Source organism: Elephas maximus, chromosome 3 (assembly GCF_024166365.1).
Source record: "Elephas maximus indicus isolate mEleMax1 chromosome 3, mEleMax1 primary haplotype, whole genome shotgun sequence".
NCBI classification, from domain to species: domain Eukaryota; kingdom Metazoa; phylum Chordata; class Mammalia; order Proboscidea; family Elephantidae; genus Elephas; species Elephas maximus.
In genome coordinates this window covers 81,495,465-81,519,027 of record NC_064821.1, presented here as the reverse complement: position 1 = coordinate 81,519,027, position 23,563 = coordinate 81,495,465, and the positions used below count along the sequence as shown (strand labels likewise).

The 23,563-nt window shown below is 39.1% G+C and overlaps 1 protein-coding gene across 2 annotated transcripts in view; it reads left to right on the top strand.

Moving 5' to 3' along the window:
• Positions 1 to 23,563, top strand: part of TRIT1 (tRNA isopentenyltransferase 1) — a 39,431-nt gene that overhangs the window by 5,368 nt on the left and 10,500 nt on the right. For both annotated transcript variants that reach the window (XM_049878885.1, XM_049878886.1), the window contains exons 2-4: positions 17,136 to 17,278; positions 21,202 to 21,298; positions 22,027 to 22,172. In XM_049878885.1, the coding sequence (XP_049734842.1) occupies positions 17,136 to 17,278; positions 21,202 to 21,298; positions 22,027 to 22,172 (386 nt within the window). The remainder of the gene's footprint in view (positions 1 to 17,135; positions 17,279 to 21,201; positions 21,299 to 22,026; positions 22,173 to 23,563) is intronic.

The following is a 23,563-nucleotide window of genomic DNA, read 5'->3' as shown; positions in this document are numbered from 1 at the left end:
CTTGTTTTTCGACAATGCTTTCAGAGCAGCTTGGACTTCTTCCTTCAAGTACCATCGGTTCCTGATCATATGCTGCCTCTCGAAATGGTTGAACATCGACTAATTCTTTTTGGTATAATGACTGTGTATTCCTTCCATCTTCTTTGGATGCTTTCTGCATTGTTTGATATTTTCCCCATAGAATCCTTCACTATTGCAACTCAAGGCTTGAATTTTTTCTTCAGTTCTTTCAGCTTGAGAAACGCTGAGAGTTTTCTTCCCTTTTGGTTTTCCATCTCCAGCTCTTTCCACATGTCATTGTAATACTTCACTTCGTCTTCTAGAGACGCCCTTTGAAATCTTCTGTTCAGTTCTTTTACATCATCATTTCTTCCTTTTGCCCTAGCTGCTGGACATTCATGAGCAAGTTTTAGAGTCTCCTCTGACATCCATCTTGGTCTTTTCTTTCTTTCCTGTCTTTTCAATGCCCTCTTGCTTTCTTCATGTCTGATGTCCTTGATGTCATTCCACAACTCGTCTGTATATTTTTTATTTGTATATTACAGTTTATAGAATGCTTACATGTGCTTTTTTATCCTTACAGTCCTGTATTTTACGCAAATAATGCGCATCTTTTATGTTTGTTTGCCGACCACGACCCCCGCCCAGCGAGGTATTTTCCTAAGCATGCTATGCTAATTTTTTACAGCAACATGTAAAAAAAAATTGGCCTAACAGCACTTCTGAAAATACCTCCCGTAGGGGGGAGGGCATGGTTGGCACACATAGAAGGCACGTGCTATTTGCGTAAAAATATGGTAATTTCATAAGGTAGATAATATCATTTCATAGGTAAAGAACTGAGACCCAAGGTCTCACAGTAAGTAGCTGACCTGGAATTAGACATAGGTCTCTATTTCCCATGCCCAGTGCCTTGCCCTCCACATAAAGCCATCTCTTTTAGATGAGGCAGGAGCTGAGGATTCAGTCATGAGAGTGATTCAGCTTGTATGCCACTCAGTCTTCATAGGAGTGTACTGCTTTTTGATCAGGGTGTAAAGTGTAAGATTCTTATTGTTATAGTGATGTCTTATCAGGCAGAGTGCTGAGTTGAGTGGCCACCTGATGCATTGTTTGAGGGAATAAAACTTGCTGCAGCTCAGAGGTATAATTTAATGTCAAGTTGGCACCAAAGAGGGAGAGCATGTTTACTGGAACAAAGGGAAACTTGGCCCGGTGGAGAGCCTAGACAGAGCAGTAAACTACTCTGTTGTAAACAATCACACGGACCAAAGGGTGAGCAAATGGAAAGTGTGATAATTAGGGAGTTTTTTCAAGTTTCCAAATTGAATTTTGTAAAAACCAGTATTTGCATTTTAATAACCCCTTTTAGTGTGCTGCATAGAATTTTGTATTCAAAAGTGTGCCAGTAACTCAAAAAGGATTGTAAACTCCCTTAACTCCCTTAAATCTTAAAATGTCTTGTATCTCATACTTCAGTGGTCACCCCTTTGTCCTACTATAACTGTAGGGTCACCCCAAAGCAACCCCTACTAGTGCAGGTCCCACCCAGGGAAAATACTTGTTTTTGTAAACCTTGAATGAGTAAGTGCTTTAAGTATTGAGGTAGCTTCTTTGAGGTAAAACCATAAAAAAAAAAATTAAAACCATAACGGGGTGTTAAAGGTAGTGTGTCTAGGGTGATAACGTCACCATGGATCCTGTTATACAATGACTTGCTTCAATAGCCACCTAGCATCTGAAGGTACCGTCTGGCCGCTTGCTTCCCATTATTCTTATGTACGTGATTTGTTGAGTGGGAGGTCAAAACTACTTTCCAAAGGATTACTTGCTTAGGGGCTCCTACAGAGCAGAACTGTGGATTTCTGCATGGCAGTTCTGACAGAAGTGAGAAACAACATTTGTGCTTGCTTTTCTGAGTTTTCCAAACCCCAGTTGTTTCACACATTATAGAAACAAATACTCTTATTACGCAGCTAAGAGTCTGAATTCAAGGAGGGACAGGAAACATAATCCCTGTTTTCCACGGTAGAAAACCTGAGGTGTACTGAAAGATAAAAGAACAGACTAGAGATCACACTGCAAGACACTTGCATACCTGGGAACTGGATCTGGGTCCTCTAACTCATCTGCAGTGTCTGATACGTTTCAGGAAGATGATACTGAAGGTCTTCCTTTCAGTCTGAGCCTTTTTCTTGGCATGTGCATTTCAAGGTACAGTGCATTGCCTTCAGTGACTAGATGAAACGTTGTACTGAGAAGCTTGAAGGTATTTGCCAAAAGATGTACAATGGCTGCCTGTAAATACAGACTACCAACTGTATGCTAAGAGAAAGTAAAGTATTCTGTTTGAGTTTATAGAGAGGATGTATCTCTAAGGCCTTAGTTCTGCAAGTCCTGTGGAGAAGCAGTAGTCATACATGGGAGCACAGTTCCCTTTGTGTTTGCATAAACCTATAAGAGGAGAAGCCAATGATTTTTGGCAGCCTGATGAGTAAACAGGCTTTGTGTCATCTAATAGTTTTGTGTTCTTTTTGTCTGCTTTGGGACATAATTCAGGAGCAGTATTTTGTACCAAAGGACTGTCTTAGAGTGCTCAAGGTGGGGATCTGGGATGCATGGGGGAGGGATATGAAAGCAGAAGTGGGATGGGGGATAGCAGTGGCTTTTTAGGACCTGAAATAAAAAGCATGGAGACCAGTAACGAGGAGAGATGGTGGCTATCCTAAGCTGTTTGCCACAACTGACAGAGCAATCTTTTAAAAGAGCTGAGCCTGATGAGGCTGAGAAGGAAATCTCAGTTTTTGGCCTAATAATAATATATATGCTGGGTGGGTTGTACATATATGGTGACTTTTTTGCAATTACAGGGAGAACTTTGGAGTCAAACATCCTTTGTCGTGTAAGGAAAGGGAAGTGACTACTGGCCAAATGGGGAAGCACAGGAGAGTACAGATGGGGCTTCCAGATTCAGATTCATAAGGATGAGGTGCTCCAGTGCCTGGGGCAGAGTGTTGAAGCACCTCCATTTCAAAAAGAAATGTATGTTTGAGGGATAAAATTTATTTGGAGTGTACAGAAATTCACAGATATGCTCTGTATGTGCAGTAGTGTGGCTTAACTGAATTGGTCTTGGTTTCTTGGTTAGGTAAATTTCAGTCAGACCAGAGTCCTGATTGTCTGCTTACCCTCCTGGTCCTGCTTCTGAGCTGGAGTCTCAGCACTCCTCCTTCCTCTTTGTGGCAGACAGAGTCCAAGCCCTTACCACTGCACTAAACCAAAAAAAAAAACCCCAAACCCATTGCCGTTGAGTCGATTCCCACTCATAGCGACCCTATAGGACAGAGTAGAACTGCCCCATACGGTTTCCAAGGAGTGCCTGGTGGATTCGAACTGCTGGCCTTTTGGTTAGCAGACATAGCTCTTAACCACTATCCTACCAGGGTTTCCACCACTGCACTATGAACCTGTTAAAACCTGTTGCTGTTGAGCGATTCCGACTCACAGCGACTATACGATAGAGTAAAACTGCCCCATAGGGTTTCCAAGGAGTGCTTATAGGATAGAGTAGAACTGCCCCATAGGGTTTCCAAGGAGTGCCTGCTGAATTCGTACTGCAGACCTTCTTGGTTAGCAACCAAACTCTTAACAACTACGCCACCAGGGCTTCCGCACAATGAACAGTCATAATTATACTGAAAATAATAGCAATGATACATGCCAGACACTGTTCTAAGGGTTTGATGTATTATCTCATTTAGTAGCCTCACTACAACCTTATGAGGTAGGCACTATTATTATTTCGCCCCTACCAAAAATTACTTTCTCGATCCCTTATCTCCTTGCCATTCTGTATTTTTCCCTCTCTGTTGTTAGTTGCCGTCGAGTCGATTCTGACTCCTGGTAATCATATGTGTGCAGAGTAGAACTACTCCATAGGGTTTTCAAGGCTATGACCTTTTGGAAGCACATTGCCAGGCCTGTCTTCCCAGGTGCCTCTGAGTGGGTTTGAACCACCAACCTTTTGGCTAGTAGTAGAGTGCTTAACTATTTGCACTACCCAGGGACTCCTTTTTCCCTCTAGTGCCTCCTATTTATTTATCCATTCATTCTTCCTCCTGTTCTTTTCCTTTGTACCACTGTGTGTATTCTATCAGGTAGAGAGGAGGGAAGAAGGATATTCCTAACAAAAGAACAGCATGAACACAGTCAAGGAAGAGTACAAGTTCATGGTATGTTTTCAAGGAATGACCAGCAACTATTTCACATAGAGGATACTTGCAGTGGTAGGAGGTGAACTAAAAATACAGATAATGAGAGCAAATTGTAGAGGCCCTTGAAAGCCATGCCTTGAGGTTTGGGATTTTAAACAGGGAACTGATGTAAATATATTTCATGAAGTAACATGGCTGGGTGGAGAGTAGATTCTTAGCAAGGGAGAAACAATTTAGGATTGTTAGATAAACCTGGGTAAGAGGGCTGCGGCTGTACTTAGTTCCCCAGACATTCTGGTTATTTAAAAAAAAATTTGCATACAGTAAAATGCAGTCTTTGTTGTATACAGTGTTATAGGTCTTGACAGATGCATAGAATCAGATATCTACCGCCACAGTACTATGGCCTAACACTTCCATCAGCTTAAAAAATGCCCTTGTGTGGCCTGTTTGTAGTCAACCCCCTCTAGTTCCCCCAGCGTCTGGCAACCACTGATCTGTTTTTTATCTCTCTAGTTTTGCTTTTCTAGAATGTCATATACATGGAATCATACGGTATGTAGCCTTTGGGGTCTAGCTTTTTTCACTTAGCAAAATACATTTAAAAATCTTCCATGTCGTTGTGGGAATCATTAGCCCATTAGTCTTTTTTTTTTTTTTAAAGATTATTTATTTTGTTGTTGGGAATATACACTGCAAAACATACACCAATTCAACAGTTACTACATATATAATTCAGGAACATTGATTACAACATCCTGGAGTTGTGCAACCATTCTTAACCCTCCTTTTCTGAGTTGTTCCACCTCCATTTACATAAACTCACCGCCACCTGAGTCTCCTATCTAATCTTTCCAGTTGCTGTTGTCAATTTGATCCCATAGTTCATTACTCTTTATTGTTGGGTAGTTTCCATTGTATGAATGTATCATAGTTCATGTATTTGCCTGTTAAAGGGTATCTGGATTGTTTCCAGTTTTTAGTGGTTATAAAAAAAGCTATTATATATGTTCATGTACAGGTTTTTGTTTGAGCTTAAGTTTTTATTTCACTTGGGTAAATACCTAGGGGTGGGATTGCTAGATTTTATGATAAGTGTATATTTAACTTTATAGGAACTACCAAACTATTTTCCAAAACGACTGTACCATTTTGCATTCCCACTGGTGATGGATGAGAATTTCTGCTCCCTTGTATTCTCTCCAGCATTTGGTAATGTCAGTTAAAAAAAATTTTTTTTTCCATCAATTCTAATAGGTGTGTACAGGTATCTCATTGTGGTTTTAATTTACATTCCCTGACAACAAATGATGTTGAGTATCTTTTCATATTTGCCACCTGTATATCTTTGGTAAATTGCCTATTTGGATCTTTTGCTCATTTTTTTGGGTGAGTGTGTTTTCTTATTGTTGGATTTTGAGAGTTCTTTATATATTCAGGGAACAAATGCTTTATCAGATATGTTATTTGCAAATGTTTTCTTCCAGATTGTGACTTGTCTTCATTCTCTTAACAATGACTTTCACAGAGCAAAAGTTACAAATTTTCATAAAGTCCAATTTATGACTTTTTTTTTCCTTTTACGGAGTGTATTTTTGGTGTTGCATCTTAAAAACTCATAGCCAAACCTAGAGTCATGCACATTTTCTCCCATTTTTATTTTTGTAAGTTTTATAGTTTTGCACTTTACATTAAGGTCTGTGATCTATTTTGAGTTAATTTTTGTATAAGATATGAATGGACACCCAATTGAACTAGCACTGTTTTTGAAAGATTATCATTTCTTCATTAATTGCCCTTGTGCCTTTGTCAAAAACCAGTTGACTATATTTGTATGGCTCTATTTCTGGGATCTCTATTCTGTTTCATTGATCTATATGTCTCTTCCTTCACCACTATCATAGCATCTTGATTACTGTAACTAAGTCTTGAAATTGGGTACTGTAAGTTCTCCAGCGTTCTACATCATTGTTGTTAATCCCCATGTAGTATTCCATTTTATAGCTGTGTCATAATTTACTTAGCCAGGTTTCTACTGAAGGGCATTTAGAGTGTTTAGTTTCTTGCCCGTTATAAATGATGTGGAGGTGAACATTTTTGCACATATATCCGTTATTTCTTTTGCCCTTGTGTGATTCTCTCTTCAGGGTCCATTCCTGAAGAGGATTGTTAGATGAGAGGATGCACATGTTGTATTCACGTCCCCCCTCTAACTCCCCTCCTTTCTCCAAGAGCTTTATTAGATTATCTGTTTATTTAATTGAGGTGAAATTCACATAACAAAATTAACCATTCTAAAGTGCACAACTCAGTGGTGCCTAGTACATTTCACAGTGTTACGCAACTAACCTGCTGCCGTTGAGTCTATTCCGACTCATAGCGACCCTATAGGACAGAGTAGAACAGCCCCATAGAGTTTCCAAGGAGTGCCTGGTGGATTTGAACTGCCTACGTCTTGGTTAAGCAGCCATAGCACTTAACCACTACGCTACCGGGGTTTCCGTTATGCAACTACTACCTCTAATTCCAAAACATTTTCATCACCCAAAAAGGAAACCCCACACCTATTAAGTAGTTACTCCCTGTTGCCCTGGCAACTAGCAGCTTGCTTTCTGTCTCTGTGGATATACCTATTGTATAAATGGAATCATAACAATATGTGACCTTTTGTGTCCGGCTTCTTTCACTTAACGTTAGTTGTCGTATGTATCAGGACTTCATTCCTTCTTATGGTTAAATTTTTTTTTTTTTATTCATCCATTGATGGACATTTGAGTTGTTTCCACCATTAGGCTATTGTGAATAGTGCTGCTGTGAACATGTGTGTACATGTATTGTTTGAATACCAGTTTTCAATTCTTTCGAGTATTCACCTAGGAGTGGAATTGCTGGCTACATGGTAATTCTATGTTTAACTTTCTGAGGAACCACCAAACTGTTTTCCACAGCTGCTGAGCCATTTTAATAGCCACTATTTTACATGGGCCAGTCTCGAGGCTATAAAGATGACCACAGAATGGAAACTTTATTATTAACTTTATTTTCTCTCTTAAATGAGCCCTTTTGTTTCTGTCCCAGCATTATAGTCACACAGCATTGTACGTGTGTTTCCAGCTTTCTCTCTTGCTCACTTTTGAGAATCTTAAAGGAGTTCAGTGTATGGTAGCTGTCTTCTCAGCTTCTGGAATTTAATTTACTTCAGTGGGAATTCATTACTATATACAAGTGAACAGACCAGAGTCAGATGGAAATAAAAATTCTACTAGTAAGAGGCAGCAGAAACAGCTTGAGTTATAGGCAGAGCATCCAGGCTTTAGTCCTGTCTCTACTACCAGCCAATTGCATGGCCAGGAGAGCTGTTGAGCCTTAGTGTTCTCAAGCGCAAAATTCAGGGGATTGGACTGGATGGGTAATCTTTGAAGTTTCTTTATATTCATGTGTCTTCAGTGTTTGTAGATGGACTTCCAAGCAGCCGCTGCAAAGGCTCTGTATTACAGAGCTTCTCACATTTTAATTTAAAAGTTTGTGCCGATTTTGAATTCTCTGCCCTGGTCTGTCTACATTTAGTTAAATATAAACATGTTTCACTTTTTTTTTTTTTTTTTTACCACTTAGTAATATTGATTCTCTGGAAGCATGCATCACCTACCCGCTATGCACTTCTCAGTTTGAGAAGCATGGCCTTATATGATTCTACTCTCTTCTCCCTTAAGTAGAGAGACAGCTGTGGAAGAATAAAAGCCAAGATCTGCACTGTAAATTCCAGTCTACTACTCTCTCCAGACTGACTGAACAGGGCAGATACAGGTTCTTCCACTTTCTGAGCATCTTTATCTCTCTATTCAGTTGGTCTGCAGTTGAATTTCTGCCAGACAAAGCCAAAAGGAGTAATTGCCTGCTGTGATGTTCTTGGGTACAGTTAATTCATTCTTTCTAATCTAGTAAAGTTTTAAAAAAGTTAGTTTCTTTTTACTACGGAAGAAAAGTTTATCAAAAGACTGACCATTTTCCTACTGTTCAGCATCTCTTTAGTTGAATTCTGACTAAAGAAAAATTGACTTTCTGGTAAGTGCCAACATCCTTTAAAAATATATATTTTTTTAAATGCAAAACTCTCTTTTCCTGAAGCTTAGACTTATAACTTGGAGTGACATTAGATAAGAGAAACTTGAGGTTCTAGGAGAGAAAGTGACTTCCCAAAGTCACAAAGCTAATTTGTATAAAACAGGGATTCGCAACATAGTGGGAAAAGAACACTGACCCTGGAGTCAGAAGACATGGATTTGAAGTCTCCTGCTGCCACTAACTAGCTTTGTGACATTGGGCAGCTTACCTAATGTATCTGAGTTTTCGTTTCCTCATTAGAAAAATGAGGATAAAATTACCTCATAGGTTGTGAAACCACTTAGCCTAGAGTCTGGTACTCTGTACCTCTTAGAGGATTTAGTTAGTATTTATGTATTAGGTGGTGTGCTAGGTGCTGGAACTAGAGATAAAATATACAATTTCTTCCCTCAGAACTTGTAGTCTAGTGAGGGAGACAAATATTTTATAGTTGTATACAGTAAGTTTTGTGATAGAGGTAAATACAGGGTGTTAGGGGAACTCAGAGGACAAGCACAGATGAGGGAGGAGTTGGGAGAGGTCTCACGGAAGTCTTAAAGAGTAATGCTAATAAGTTTGAGGCTGGATGAGATCAGATTTTCATTTTAGAGAGATCACTGGTTGTAGTGTGGATGTAAATTGGAGGGGTCACTATGAGTTGGAATTGACACAGTGGCACACAACAACAGCAACAGTACCTTAAAGATAGGAAGGTCAGTGAGGAAGCTGTTTGAATAGTTGAGAGTTCACGAGGCCTTCAGTTGATATAATGGGTGGCAGTAAACTTTGAGATGATTTTAGGAACTGGCATGGATAGAACTTGGGACAGATTGGAAATGGGGAGGAAGGGGGAGAGAGAGATAAAGAAAGGATTCTAGGAACACTACCAATTATGGACACATCAAGTTTTAGGTGCCTTTTTGGGATGGTGGTGATGATGATGATGACTGCTAACATTTAGTGGTCACTTCCTGTATGGCAAGCCCTATTCTACATGCTTTGCATGTGTTAGTCATTTAATCTTCACAGTAATCCTTTGAGATTAGATTTTAAGATTATCTCCACTTTAGATGAGGAATCTGAGGCACAGAGAAGTTAAAATAACTTGTCCGAAGGTACTTAGCTAGTAAATGGTGGAGCAAGGATTTAAATCCAGGCAACCTGGCTCCAGAGACCTTATTAGTAACCACGTCGCTGTACTGTATTGCCTCTCAGTGATGATGGGGATGTTCAGTAGGCAGCTGAATATGTAGGTCTGGCACCCAGAACAGAGAGATACAGATACAGATTTGGGCTGTTAACTGCACAAAAATGGTCATAGAAACCATGGATGTCTCCCAGCAAAAGCTTATAGTTTAGAAATGGTAGGTTGATGCAATAAAGATTGCCAGTGCTCATTGTTTCCGTGGCAGACATTACTAATAGGTCATTGTCTGGCCTCAGTAAAGAAGACCGAGGAGCCAGTGAGATAGGAAGAGAACCAGGAGAGAATGGTGCTGTTGAAGCCCCAAAGAAGTGATTTATGAAGCAAGGAGAGCTCAATAGTATCAGATTATTGCTTCTTCCATGACTTGCTCTGAGAAAAGTATTTGGCAATCAGGATTCATTAGTGATCACAGTGAATGAGATATCCACGGAGTAGTCGGGGCAGCCAGCAAAGAAGGTAAATGGTTGTATTAATCCAAGGTTGTGGTTTTCAGATCAAGTGTAATCCAGAGGCAAGAAAACGACTGAAGGACTTCAGGATCTCATTTGGATTGGTTAAGTCAAGAAGGGGAAGATAACTTGGGAGGAGGAACCTGAGCTAGGGGTTGGCTTCCTGGCAGACTGCTGTGTTGGAATACGTATCCTAACTAGCCAGCAGCCAGCACTCAGGACAGGACTCCAGAGTCTGACCAGTGCCAAGGACACCACTAATTTGCACATTCCACGGCACGGTAGCCACAAAGAATTGGAACCTTAAATGAGCTGAATCTTTGACTGTGCACTGAAAGATTTTTTGGGGGAAATTTCTTTCAATCCGAGTTTCTCAGCCTCAGAATTGTTCGCATGTTTGAGCAGGATAATACTTGGTTTGGGGAGGGGGACCGTCCTGTGCACTGGAGAATGTTTAGCAGCATCCTTGGCTTCTACCCACTAGATGCCAGTAGTGCACCCTCTTCCTCGCGCCCCCCCCCCCGTTGTGACAATCAGAAGTGTTTCCAGACATTGCCAGACGTCCCCTGATTGGCAAAATCACTTCTAGTTGCTCTAGATTCCGCTGGTTTTCCATTAGGTCTGTGTTGTAGACTTCTCCCACCTTCATTTGCTCCTCTGGGCATTTCAGCTCTGTGGATTTGCAGATTTCCGATTATTTCAGCCTTGTGGTCTTTTCCCCAAAATTTCTTTAATTTGGAAATAAATCTGCCACAGATATGAGACAAAGAGGTATATTTTCCTGTAGTATCCAGTTCAATGCTTAATCACTGTTTAATGATTACGATATTTAAAGAAGACGGTATAGTCAAACTTTAACATCTCTTATAAACTTCTGTCTCACATATCTCGTTATATTACAGTTATTTGTATCTATATTCCTGCTAGCCTGAACTCCTTGAGGATAGAAACCCTTTCTCAATTTTCTTTGCATGCCTAATGTCTTGCAGAGTACCTGGCACATAGTAGGCTCTCAACAAATGTTTGCTGAGATGAGTCATTTATGTTAGATAATTGACTAAGTGGGTTAAACCTATAATTTTTCAGAGTACTTCAGTCATCAGGCTTCATAAAGAGGTCACAATTCCCTTGTTGTTGTTAGGTGCCATCAAGTTGGTTCCGACTCATAGCGACCCTATGTACAACAGAACGAAAGGCTGCCCAGTCTTGTGCCATCCTCACAACTGTTGCTATGCTTGAGCCCATTGTTGCAGCCACCGTGTCAGTCCATCCCGTTGAGGGTGTTCCTCTTTTTTCTGACCCTGTGCTCTACCAAGCATGATGTCCTTCTCCAGGAACTGGTCCCTCCTGATAACATGTCCAAAGTATGTGAGACATAGCCTCACCATCCTTGGTTCTAAGAAGCAGTCTAGCTATACTTCTTCCAAGACAGATTTGTTCGTTCTTTTGGCAGTCCATGATATATTCAGTATTCTTCTCCAACACCACAATTCAAAGGAGTCAGTTCTTCTTCAGTCTTTGTTATTCATTTTCCAGCTTTGGCATGCATACGAGGCTATTGAAAATATCATGGCTTGGTTCAGGCGCACCTGAGTCTTCAAGGTGACATCTTTGCTTTTTAACTCTTCAAAGAGGTCGTCTACAGCAGATTTGCCCAATGGATTTTATCCTATCACTGACAGCGTTGTACTTCAGGATAGATTTTGAAATGTTCTTTTTGACAATGAATGCAATGTCATTCCTCTTCAAATTGTCATTCCTGGCATAGTAGACCATATAGATTGTCTGATTCAAAATGGTCAACACAAGTCCATTTCAGCTCAGTAATACCTAGGATATCGATGTTTATGCATTCCATTCCATTTTTGACGATTTCCTAGGTTCATACTTGGTACGTTCCAGGTTCTGATTATTAATGGATGTTTGCAGATGTTTCTTCTCATTTTGGGCTGTGCCACCTTAGCGTATGAAGGTCCCGAAAGCTTGACTCCATCCTCATCATTAAGGTCGACTCTACTTTGCTGAGGCAGCTCTTCCCCAGTCATCTTTTGAGTGCCATCCAACCTGAGGGGCTCATCTTCTGACACTGTATCAGTGTTTTGCTGCTATTCATAAAGTTTTCACTGGCCAATTCTTTTCAGAAGTAGACCACTGGGTCCTTATTCCTGGTCTTTCTTAGCTTGGAAGCTCAGCTGAAACCTGTCCACTATGGGTGACCCTGCTGGCACTTGCATACCAGCAGCATAGCTTCCAGCATCACGGCAACAAGCAAGCTCCCACAATATGACAGACTGACAGATGCTTGGGGGATAATTCCCTTAGTATTGGCATAATCTGATTTGTGCAGAGAGGAGCATTTTATCCAAATTCATTTCTATGTACACAGACCACAGGTGTCTTTTGGGAATCTGGGAACTGGAACATAGTGGCATGCTGCTTTTAAAAAGATGGCACAGATCCTTTTAGTTCTGTTCCCAGCACTCAGTGCTGGCTGTTCTGTGCCAGATTCTATATGTGGAGTCACACTGAAACTATAATTGAGGCCGAAAAAGAGGGGAAATGTAATCATTCAGCTATACGACTAATGTGTCCTGGTGAAACAATGTTTTTCTAGGCACTTAATAAAATTATAAGCCTGATTGTGGCATTTACCATATGAATGCCACCTACCTGGGCCAAATGTGACATTTACAAAATTGATTGGTTTCTAGGTTTGTTTAGATATTTATCCTTAGTGCATATGTGTAAAATTTTGCTGTGTTTTTTTGCTTTATAGCTGTGGGGTATAATTTTCTAAAAGATTTAGATTGATAAATAATGTATACCCATGTTGTTGTTGTTAGTTGTCATTGAGTCGATGCTGACTCATAAAAATGTACAGTTCATAACTATATTTAAATAGATTGTCCAGGACTAAAAATAGCTGTGTCGCCACAGTTCAGCTCAAGAAGTAGAGCCTTATAACCCCTTTCAAAAATTTTGAAAAATATACTTTATTGCTGATATTCTCTGGTGTCTTCTTGTGCGTAAACACTATCATCCCAATCTTTTTAAATGAACTTTTTGTTATGGAAAATTTCCTATATATATTTCTAATGTATAGAAAAATAAGAGCCAATAGTAGATTGAACTCCCATGTATCCATTGTCTAGCTTCAATGGTTATGAAGCTAATCTCGTAACAGGTATATTCTGTCTCCTCCATTATTGCAGTATAAATCCACATTAACATGTATTTTCATCTTATATACTTCAGTAAAGTTAAGGAATCTTTGTATTTTTTAAACATAATCATAAGACCATTGTTGCACTTAAAAATTAACAGTAATTCTTTTATCTTTACGTATCTGGAAACCCTGGTGGTGCAGTGGTTAAGTGCTACGGCTGCTAACCAAAGAGTTGGCAGTTCGAATCCTCCAGGTGCTCCTTGGAAACTCTGTGGGGCAGTTCTACTCTGTCCTGTAGGGTTGCTATGAGTCGGAATCGACTCAGCGGCACTGGGTTTGGTTTTACGTATCTAGTCAGTATCACCCATATCTTAATGCCCAGTTTCTTTTAATCTGAAGGTATGGGGGGGGAATCCCTGCCATCAAGTCAATTCCAACTCATAGTGACCCTGTAGGACAAAGTAGATCTGCCCCACAGGGTTTCCAAGGAGCGGCTGTTGGATTCGAACTGCCGACCTTTTGATTAGCCGCTGAGCTCTTAACCACTCTGCCATCAGGGCTCCATAGGAGGGAAAGGGTTAGCAAATCACTTAAATATGAGAATTTGCATTGGTAACCACGATTTGGAAACCCTGGTGGCGTAGTGGTTAAGTGCTACGGCTGCGAACCAAAGGGTTGGCGGTTTGAATCCACCAGGCGCTCCTTGGAAACTCTATGGGGCAGTTCTACTCTGTCCTGTAGGGTCGCTATGAGTCAGAATTGACTCGATGGCACTGGGTTTGGTTTTTTTTTTGGTTTTAACCACAATTTAGTACTTTCACATGAGTTACAGTTTTTAGTTTAACTGTTTATATGAACAAGAGCTTTACTTTCTTTAAACCATTAACACTCTTCTTTTTTCTCTTGTTTGTTGGATTTTTAATGCCATAAACAGCACTTTGACAGTAGGCCTCTTTCTTCAGTAAATAAGTTAACGCTAATTCTGCGGTTATCTTTTGTTTGATTATGTGGTGGTTTAAAATAATTTGTTTTTGTTGTTGAGCGTATATACAGCAAAAACATTCACCAATTCCAGTTTCTACATGTACAGTTCAGTGACACTGATTACATTCTTCTAGTTATGCAACCATGCTCACCCTTCTTTTTCTAAGTAGTTCTACCTCCATTAACATAAATTCACAGCCTTGTAAGGTTCCTGTCTAATCTTTCGAGTTGGTGTTGTCAATATGTTCCCATATAGATGGTTCTTAAAAGAGTGTAATGCTCAAGGCAGACACTCTTTACTAGTTAAGCTAAACTAGTATTTGGTTTTAAGAAGACTTCAGGGATTATTTCCTCAGGGCAGTAGTTTCAGGGGTGTATCTAGCCCCCATGGCTTCAGAAAGTCTGGAATCCAGGAGAATTTGAAATTTTGTTCCACATTTTCCCCTTTTTGATCCGGACTCTTCTATAGAATCTTTGACCAAAATGTTCAGCAATAGTAGCTGGGCACCATCTAGTTCTTCTGGTCTCAGGGCAAAGGTAATGTGTTTTTTTTAACTCGTTAATATAGGGGCAGCTAGAAGATATGCTTAAAGGCATATTACAGGTTGAAAGTTTATCTAGCCTTCTTGGGCCTCTGATAGAACATGTTGGTAGAGGTATTTAAAATTTGGCTTTGGGGGGAGTTGTTGTATATTTGCAATTATAAATTTCCTTAACTTTAATCTCAGTGTTAGAGATGAGAATCCTCTTTACTGTGCATTACTTATCAGAGTTCAGAAACCCTTGACTGGCAAAATCAAGTTGTTGCTATAAGTTCTTTAATATCAGGTAATTTGGAATTCTAACCCACAACAGAGCCAACTAAGGGCTCTGGGAAATGAAGGAGAGAGAGGAACTCACAGTTATTCACTCCTTTTTCCCTTTAGTTTCCTTAATTTGCACAGTAGAAGGTACCAGTATATGGTATTCCCTACGGCACTTTTATAAAAGCAGAAGGAAGTCTTGTTCAAGCTACACAGAAAAGAACAGCCTATGATTTAAGTTTCCGTTAATGTTCAGGTATAAGAATGCAGTTCTACTGTCAGGCGCAGAATAATGTGTTGAAGGCAGAGCTGATTCTTTGCCTATGACTCTACTTACATCACTGTTTTTTCTGTACACTGTTTTACTACTTAACAGTTTTATTTTGTTGATAGCTTATATCTTGCTGAGTAGGTAAACTCATAGCTAAGAGCCCAAAGGCTTCAGAGTGATGAATAATGACACTAAAATTATTTTTCTTTCTCTTCGTGTTGTTGTTTTGGTAGCGGTAGTGGTAATGGTAATAATATAATGGCCTTTATCTAGCATTTACAGTGTGCCAGGCAAAAAAAAAAAAAAAAGTAAGTGCTTTACTACATGTATTGTTAACTCATTTACGCAATCCTCACTCAGCCCTGTGAGATAGATATTATCCCCGTTTTACTAAGGAGAAATTGAAGCACGGAGAGGTTAAGTAACTAACTACTCAAAGTAGTAATAACTAGTAAGTGACAGAGCTAGGAATTGATCTGAGGCAGCCTGGCGCCAGGGTCCTTCCTCTTAACCATTATACTGTACTATATTTATTTGACACCCATATAAGTAAAGGGAAATGTGAGATAAAAAATGCTTTTAAAATCTTTGTGGGCTCCATGGAACTTATTATTTGTTCACTTAGTGCTCTGTGTAGAATCAGTGATTACAGAGAGAACATTTAATCTCAAAGCATTCATTCCTATTTTCAAACCAGTATTTTCAGATCTGTTCTCCATTTAAGACCTTACATTTAGAAAAAATACAGTTGAACTTTTTAGTTGAATTGGCAGATCAAGAGCTTACAGATAGGATATTGCATGTGAGTATTTAGATTGTATGTGCTGACCCCTCGAAGCAGTAATTTGGATAGATCATAATGTTTCCACCAGAGTGCAGCAGCATTAGGAGTTCTGACTTCAAAGTGTTTATGTATTTTATATGTATCTTGGTAGACAGGCCACTTCACAAACTCACCAATCTTATACAAATTCTAAAAACCTTTTAGAGCCATTGAAATCCAAGAAATTTCTAAGCGTTTTGAGGTAGAACTATCAGCACTGTGAACTGTTACCTTTCTGGAGACTTGTGATAAGTAGAATAAATAAAACAACCTGCCCATTTTTAATTAAGCTTAAAATTAAGGTCTAATGAAGCTCCTTTAATCTTGCAGAATTAGCTCTTACTTGGGCATAGATTTGCATACCCTCTTACCTTTTTAAGTCTGAACTAATAGACACTATTTTTTTTTCCTTTCATTTTTTAAAAATTGCAGTGAAAATATGTGTAACAACATTTGCTGGTTCAACAGTGTTTGCATGTACAATTCAGTGACATTGATTATACTCATCATGTTGTACAGCCATCACCACTATTCTTTTCCAAATTGTTCTGCCACCATTAACAGAAACTCAGCGCCTCTGAAGCAATGACTCCCCCTCCCTTTCACCTCTGGTAACGACTAATAAGCTTTGGTCTCTATATATTTGCATATTTCATATAAGTTGGATCATGGAATATTCTTTTGTGACTGACTTGTTTAACTCAGTGTAATATTTTCAAGGCTTATGTTGTAGCATGAATCAAGACTTCATTTATCTTTACGGCTGAGTAATAGTCCATCGTATGTATGTACCACATTTTATTTATCCATTCGTCTGTTGACAGACTTTTGTTTCTACCTTTTGCCTGTTGTGACTAGTGTTACAATGAATGCTGGCGTACTAATAGCTACTATTTAATAAAAAAGCCAATGGCTCGATTTTCTTCTACTTCCTGTCTTCTTAGGTTTTGTGGACCTGGCCTTGCTCTCAGTACTTGTATTAGAACACACCTACCCTGGCGCTTTGGCTTGGTCAAGTGTGTGGCAGGAGGGATGGCTAGGTCACTAGTCCACCCATCAAGTGTGCATTTTATAGAGGTGGATGACTTTCTCACGTTCATTTTCTTTCCCTTAGGTCTATGAAGGCTTGGACATCATCACCAACAAAGTTTCTACCCAAGATCAGAGAATCTGCCAGCACCACATGATCAGCTTTGTGGATCCTCTTGTGACAGATTACACGGTGGTGGACTTCAGGAACAAGGCGACTGCTCTGATATCCTTGAGAAAGCCAGCGACTAGGCTTGGTGGGTGCAAGGCAGCCCAAACCAAGCAAGAAGTTTCATTTTTCTAGGGATAATTTTTTCTAAGCAGGGGCGTTCAAGACCTAACTACCAAGAGGGAGCATCCCTGTCAGAACTGCGTGAATTGAAACAGTGCCTTGCTACTCAAACTATGGTCCTTGAAAGACGGCATTTCCTAGGAGTTTGTTAGAAATGCTTGATCTTGGGTCCCACCTCAGACCTACCTTTATCATAATCTACATTTTAACAGGAGTCCCATGTGATTCATATGCACATTAGAATTTGAGAAGCACTGGCTTAGTAGGGAGAACACTGATTTAGGGATCAGAACATCTGTGTACTAGCCCTAGAACTTCCTCTTTACCATGTGAACTTTATTGGGGAATGCATTTAATGAACTCCTTTGAGCTTCAGCTTCCTACTCTTTAAATGGGGATACCAAATTAATTTATAAATATATTGAAGTTACAATTAGAATTTCAAAGTAGTTGTTGGGTGCGGGAGGACTGGGAAAAAAATAGGTCTGGATGAGACTAAGACGTTTTTGAAAAAGAATAAGGGGGGCTTGCACTGCCAGATATTAAAACATTGAAAAGGCATAATAATTAGAATAACGTGGAACTTAACATTGTTGTTGTTAGGTCCCATCAGGTCAGTTCCAATGCATAATGACCCTATATACAGCAGAATGAAACACTGCCCAGTCCTGCGCCATCTTCACAATCGTTGTTAATGTTTGTGCCCATTGTTGAAGAAGCCACAGTGTCAGTCCATCTTGTTGAGTGTCTTCCTTTTCTTCACTGACCCTGTACTTGACCAAACATCATGTCCTTCCAGGGACTGGTGCCTCCTGATAACATGTCCAAAGTACGTGAGATGAAGTCTTGCCATTCTCACTTCTAAGTAGGATTCTGGTTGTACTTCTTCCAAGACAGGTTCGTTTGTTCTGGGTGACCATGGTATATTCAGTATTCTTTGCCAGCACCATAATTCAAAGGCATCAATTCTTTGGTCTTCCTTATTCATTGGCCAGCTTTCGTATGCATATGAGGCAGTTGAAAATACCATAACTACATAATCCTAGAAAAATTTATACCATAGAATAGAAAGCCCGTATACAAACTCAAATGTATGTGTATATTTAGCTTGTTATGAAGTTGGTGTTTTTAAACAATGGAGAAATGAGGTAGTTAATAATTGTTCCTGGGACAGTTAATTCTTTTGGAAAAAAATAAGATCAGATCCTCATATATGACACAGTAATAAATTCTAGATAGATTTTAGAGTTGAATATTTAGTGCCACTTTAAAACAAATGGGAGAACTTACAATTGGGTACTTACATGATTTATATTAGGAAAGCGCTTTGTAAATATAATTTTTTTTAAAAAAAAGGAAAATAGCTAGATTTGAATACGTAAGAATTAGGAATTTGTATTGGTGAGAAGTGTATCAAGCAGAACTCCTGGACATATTAAAAAAAAAATTTTTTTTTTTTATATGATACCCTAGAGAAATTCCTGTGCAGTATACAGGAGATGATGTGGTAAATCTTTCTCATAATAGCATTGCTCTTAATAGCAAAAACATGCAGACACCCAGATTCCCACTTCCAGAAGAGTGTGTGAGATTTGCTGTATTCATATAGATAAGTACTTTCCAGCAGTGAAATAGCAGCTGAATAAATTGTAGCTACATATATCAACACATATGTAGGAATCTTGGAAACAATTTTAAGTGGAGAAAAATACAGAAGGATGTATACATGTTGATACTATCTATTATTAAGGTTAAAAAGCAAGCAAAAGTAATACATTGTTTAGGAATACATACCAGCATTGATACAAAGAAAAGCAACAGAATGATGAAAAACAAAACAATTCAGCTTAGTCGTTCCCTCTGAGAGGTTAAGTAGGAGGTTGGGATGGGAAGGAAGGAATACACAAGAGGTTTCAAAGGAATTGGTAATAGTCCATTCCTTACATTGGGTTCATGAGTATTTGTTTTATTATTAGGCTTCATAATTTACATATGTTACATATATTCTTTTGTATGTATTGAATATTTTATGATTAAAAGAAAGGAAAACAGCCCGCTATAAACAACATTTGAAAAGCAGACTACAAACCAGAGGGAATATATTTGTAACATATGAAAGGCAAATGGTTAATATTCTTAACATAGGAAGAATTCTTACAAATCAATGAGAAAAATACATAAAGGGTATGAGCAGTAATTTACAAAGGAAAACATACAAGTGGTGATAAATATGAAAAAGGTTTTACCCTTGCTGTTAATCAGGGACGTGCAAATCAAAATAATGAGTTTTTTTTTTTTTAACCTATGTAATGGCTAGAGATTAAAATGCAGATAACAGTTCCTGCCCTACCTGCTTTACAAGGCTGTTGTATCAGATGACATAATGCATATGTTAAGCCTTTGCAAATTAAAATAAATACCACGTAGTAAGAAAGTTGGGTTGTTTAGAAAGGACTGATATAAAATGAATAACCAATTAAGATTTTCACAGGGCAGCAACAATAGGGAATGACTTATCAGATCACTTATAGGTTAGGATATTTGTAAAGTTAGGGAAGAGCTTAGAATCAGAGTATCAGAATGTCAGCCTTCTTGATTTGACAGATAAAGGTACTAGATACTGAGGTCCAGACAGGAGAAGGGTTTTAGGAAGATCAGTTTTTTCATGGTTTTGAGCAAAGAAATTAAGCCTTTTCCCACCATATATCTCCTGTTCCATCTCCCCCCTCTTCTCTACTTGCTGTCCTTCTAATATCTCACCATTTCCCTGTCCCCTTTTTGTTTTCTTGCTCCCTTTCCCTTTGTTAATTATATTACTTAGTTGAAGTTTTGTTTTACCATATGCTCCCTATAATTAATTTAAAGGGTATAATAGAGAATTTGTTTCTCTTTGTAAAACAAATTGGCAGTGATTATTCTTTATGATCCTTGATTGGTAACATCTTTCTCCTCACCCACCCCAACCTCTTACAGGTTATTGAGCTTCTGATAGAAGAGGTTATCTATCTCTGTGCTCATAGACTGGCTAGTGAGGGAAAGAAGTATGTAAATGGTTCTGGAGGTATTGAAAGTAATTTTTACCAGTTATCCTCAGAAGCAAAGTCCTTCTTAAAGCAGATAATTTTATGTTCAACAGAGATTCTAAAGAGAAGAATTCAAAGTAGCAGAGAGATAAAAAATAGTGGCTAAAGTAAATTGAGTAAATATTTTCCAGGCATTGTGGTAGGGGGATTTATGTGCATTGTCACATATAATGCTCATAAAAACTCATGAGAATCTTACAGGTGAGAAAACTGGAGCTCAGACAGGTTAACTTGCATAAGACTACTTGTTTCCAGAGCCTGTGCTTTGTAGTTTATTTGGTGAGGTCTCAAGTAGCAAAAAACATGTACACTACTGCGTGATGGTGGAGACTGACTGAGTCTAAGAACCATGGCTTAGAAAAGCCATCTTGTGTTTTGCCTTAGAAGGCAAAGTCACACAACGGGTGTTACCTTGATGGCTTTTGAGTAGCAGACACTTGGTTCCATGAGAGTCCTTGGGCATGTGCTCCTTATACTGATTTGGAATACCAACAAAACTGAATTTTAGCAGCAAGGTCTAGGAAATTCTAGAACTGGAAGGAATTACCATCATGCATTTGTCTGGTTTATGTAAGTTCCTTCAGAACTGATTGGAAATGATTCTGAGAATTCATGAGAAACACTGAAGACTGATACCAATTCATCTTGGTTTATACCCTTTCTCCTCTGCTCTGAAGACAAATGAATGTGGTTTCTTGCTAATACCTTCCTTCCCAAGTGAGTCAGGAGTTTCTTCTTGATATAAAATATTGTGATGTCTTTCTTAATGTTCACATTGAAGATATATTTGCCCGAGACAAAATTCCTATTGTCGTGGGAGGAACAAATTATTACGTTGAGTCTCTGCTCTGGAAAGTTCTTGTCAATACCAAGGTATGTTTAGTTCACTTGTAACTCACTAAAAAAAAAACAGGTTCCATTTTCTTACCAGCGAATTTTAGTGGAAGGTTGACTTTTGCCTCTTACACACAGCAACTGTAATTTTCCTACTTGATATTCTGAAGCATATGCTACTTCTATATGTGAAGTGTGCTCCTCTAGGCTGGCCTAAAGGCAGGGGTTGTGTGTGGGAAAAATGCTCCTCTGGGGCTTAATTAGTATCTCCACATAAGTAAACAGTATATTAGTCTAACGCAGCATTTCCTGGCTGGCAACAGAGTCCACATGTCAAGGACATTTCCAACACTCATCTTCCCTGCAGAGGTACTATTGCATGGGTTAAGATTTTTGCAAACTATTATGGTGTTATGTTGATTCTGATCCACTCTTTAGTCACCTTTGCTAAGAAGACTGGATTCCTGGATATGTTAAGATAGATGTGGTAGCCCTGGTTCTTGTGTGCACTTCTGACCAGGAAGCAGGGCACCTGAGTCCTCCCCTAGGCAGTAAGTCCTGCTTCCTTTTTGCTTGTTGTGGCCTCACAGCACTTAAAGCCACTGTGTATTAGAATTCTGTTTATGATGTCTCTCACTGTGTGGCAAGATCTTCCGATTCATCTCTAGTCTGTATTCCTAACTCTTAGCAAAGTGTCTGGCACATACTTGGTCTCAATGTTTATTGAATAGTTGAGTTAAGTTTACTTATAGACCTTCATTTAATAGCCCCAGGAGATGGACACTATGAAAGTGATGGACCGGAAAGTAGAACTTGAGAAGGAGGATGGCCATGCACTTCATAAACGCCTGAGCCAGGTGGATCCAGAAATGGCTGCCAAGCTGCACCCACATGACAAGCGCAAAGTGGCCAGGTAAGAAAGCCTGGGCCTGCTGACCCCGAATTCCTTTAGAGTTGAAGGGCAGTCAGTTCTTCAGTTTGCCTGGGCAAGGAGAGAGGTTTGGTAACATCAGCTAGTGGAGATTGACATGTTCTAGCTCAGCAGGTTAGGAGGCCCTGAGTTAATGCCTCAGTCCAACTACCTCAATAAATAGTTGCACTCTACTTTGTTGTTACATTTAGAATGTATAGTACAATGTAGTCTTTGCCTAGGGCCTATGTAATCTTGCTTCATTTTCTATTTGATCTTTGCTTATATAACAGTTTTCATATAAATTTCTTTCTGGCATGCAGTCCATTTACATTGTGATTTGGGTTTCATAATTGATTGTGCAATGCTGAGTTCTGCCCTAGCAGCTTTCCCTGTGGGTGGTGGATTTTATAAACTGTCTCACAGATCAGTTCACCTTTATACATGGGACTTTCTGTAGGAAGAGAGGTAGTGAATGAACTTATAAGGTCATGTTTTCTTAGGTTGTTTTGGTGTTGCAGCTCCTTGTGTTAGGTTTATTTTTTTAGTGTTGGGAATGACTTCACATCTGATATAGTAGAGGACCTAATGAAGAGCCTAAAATATAGATGATTATACAAATTAAATATTAGAGTAACACCTAGTATTGGTAGGGGTTATGAAGTATCCTACTCAAATGTATTTTCTAGATCAATGTTTCTTAATCCTTTTTTTTTTTTGCCCCACCCACCCCAGGATCCTTTTTAGAAAATCTTTTTCCTAACTTTGCTACCTTTCCCATGAAATTTATCACTAAAGAATAAGATTTTCAGGTAGGATTATACTTTGATGGGCCACAAACCGTTGTAATATTTAAGTTTTTTTGCCTCATTGAGGGCAGTATCACCCTGGTGACAATGCCTTTTCTAGACAAATGAATTTGATACTTAAAAGTATCTAGGTGTTTTATTTTAAACATTTTAATAGAAATTTTTCAAAAAAATTATGAAAACTCAGGAACACTATGATGAACACTTTCATTTTTATATTGTTTCATTATATGGTTTTAGAGCTTGATCATTATTATTCTCTCCTTTTACTAATCAGTTCTTCCTTCTCATCTCTCCTCATTTTGCTACTTCTAAACTAGTAATGGGAGGAGCCCTGGTGGTGCAATGGTTAAAGCACTCAGCTGCCAACCAGAAGTTTGGCAGCGTGCAGCGACCAGTGGCTCTGCAGGAGAAAAAAACCTGACAATCTTCTCTAGTGAAGATTACAGCGTAGGAAATCCTGTGGGACATTTCTGTTCTGCCCTGTAGGGTTGCTATGAGTTGGAATTGACTCAGTGGCATGCAACAACAACATCTAGTAATGAGTTTGAGAATTGTGTCTTAGTAAGAGTTATTGGTTCTTAG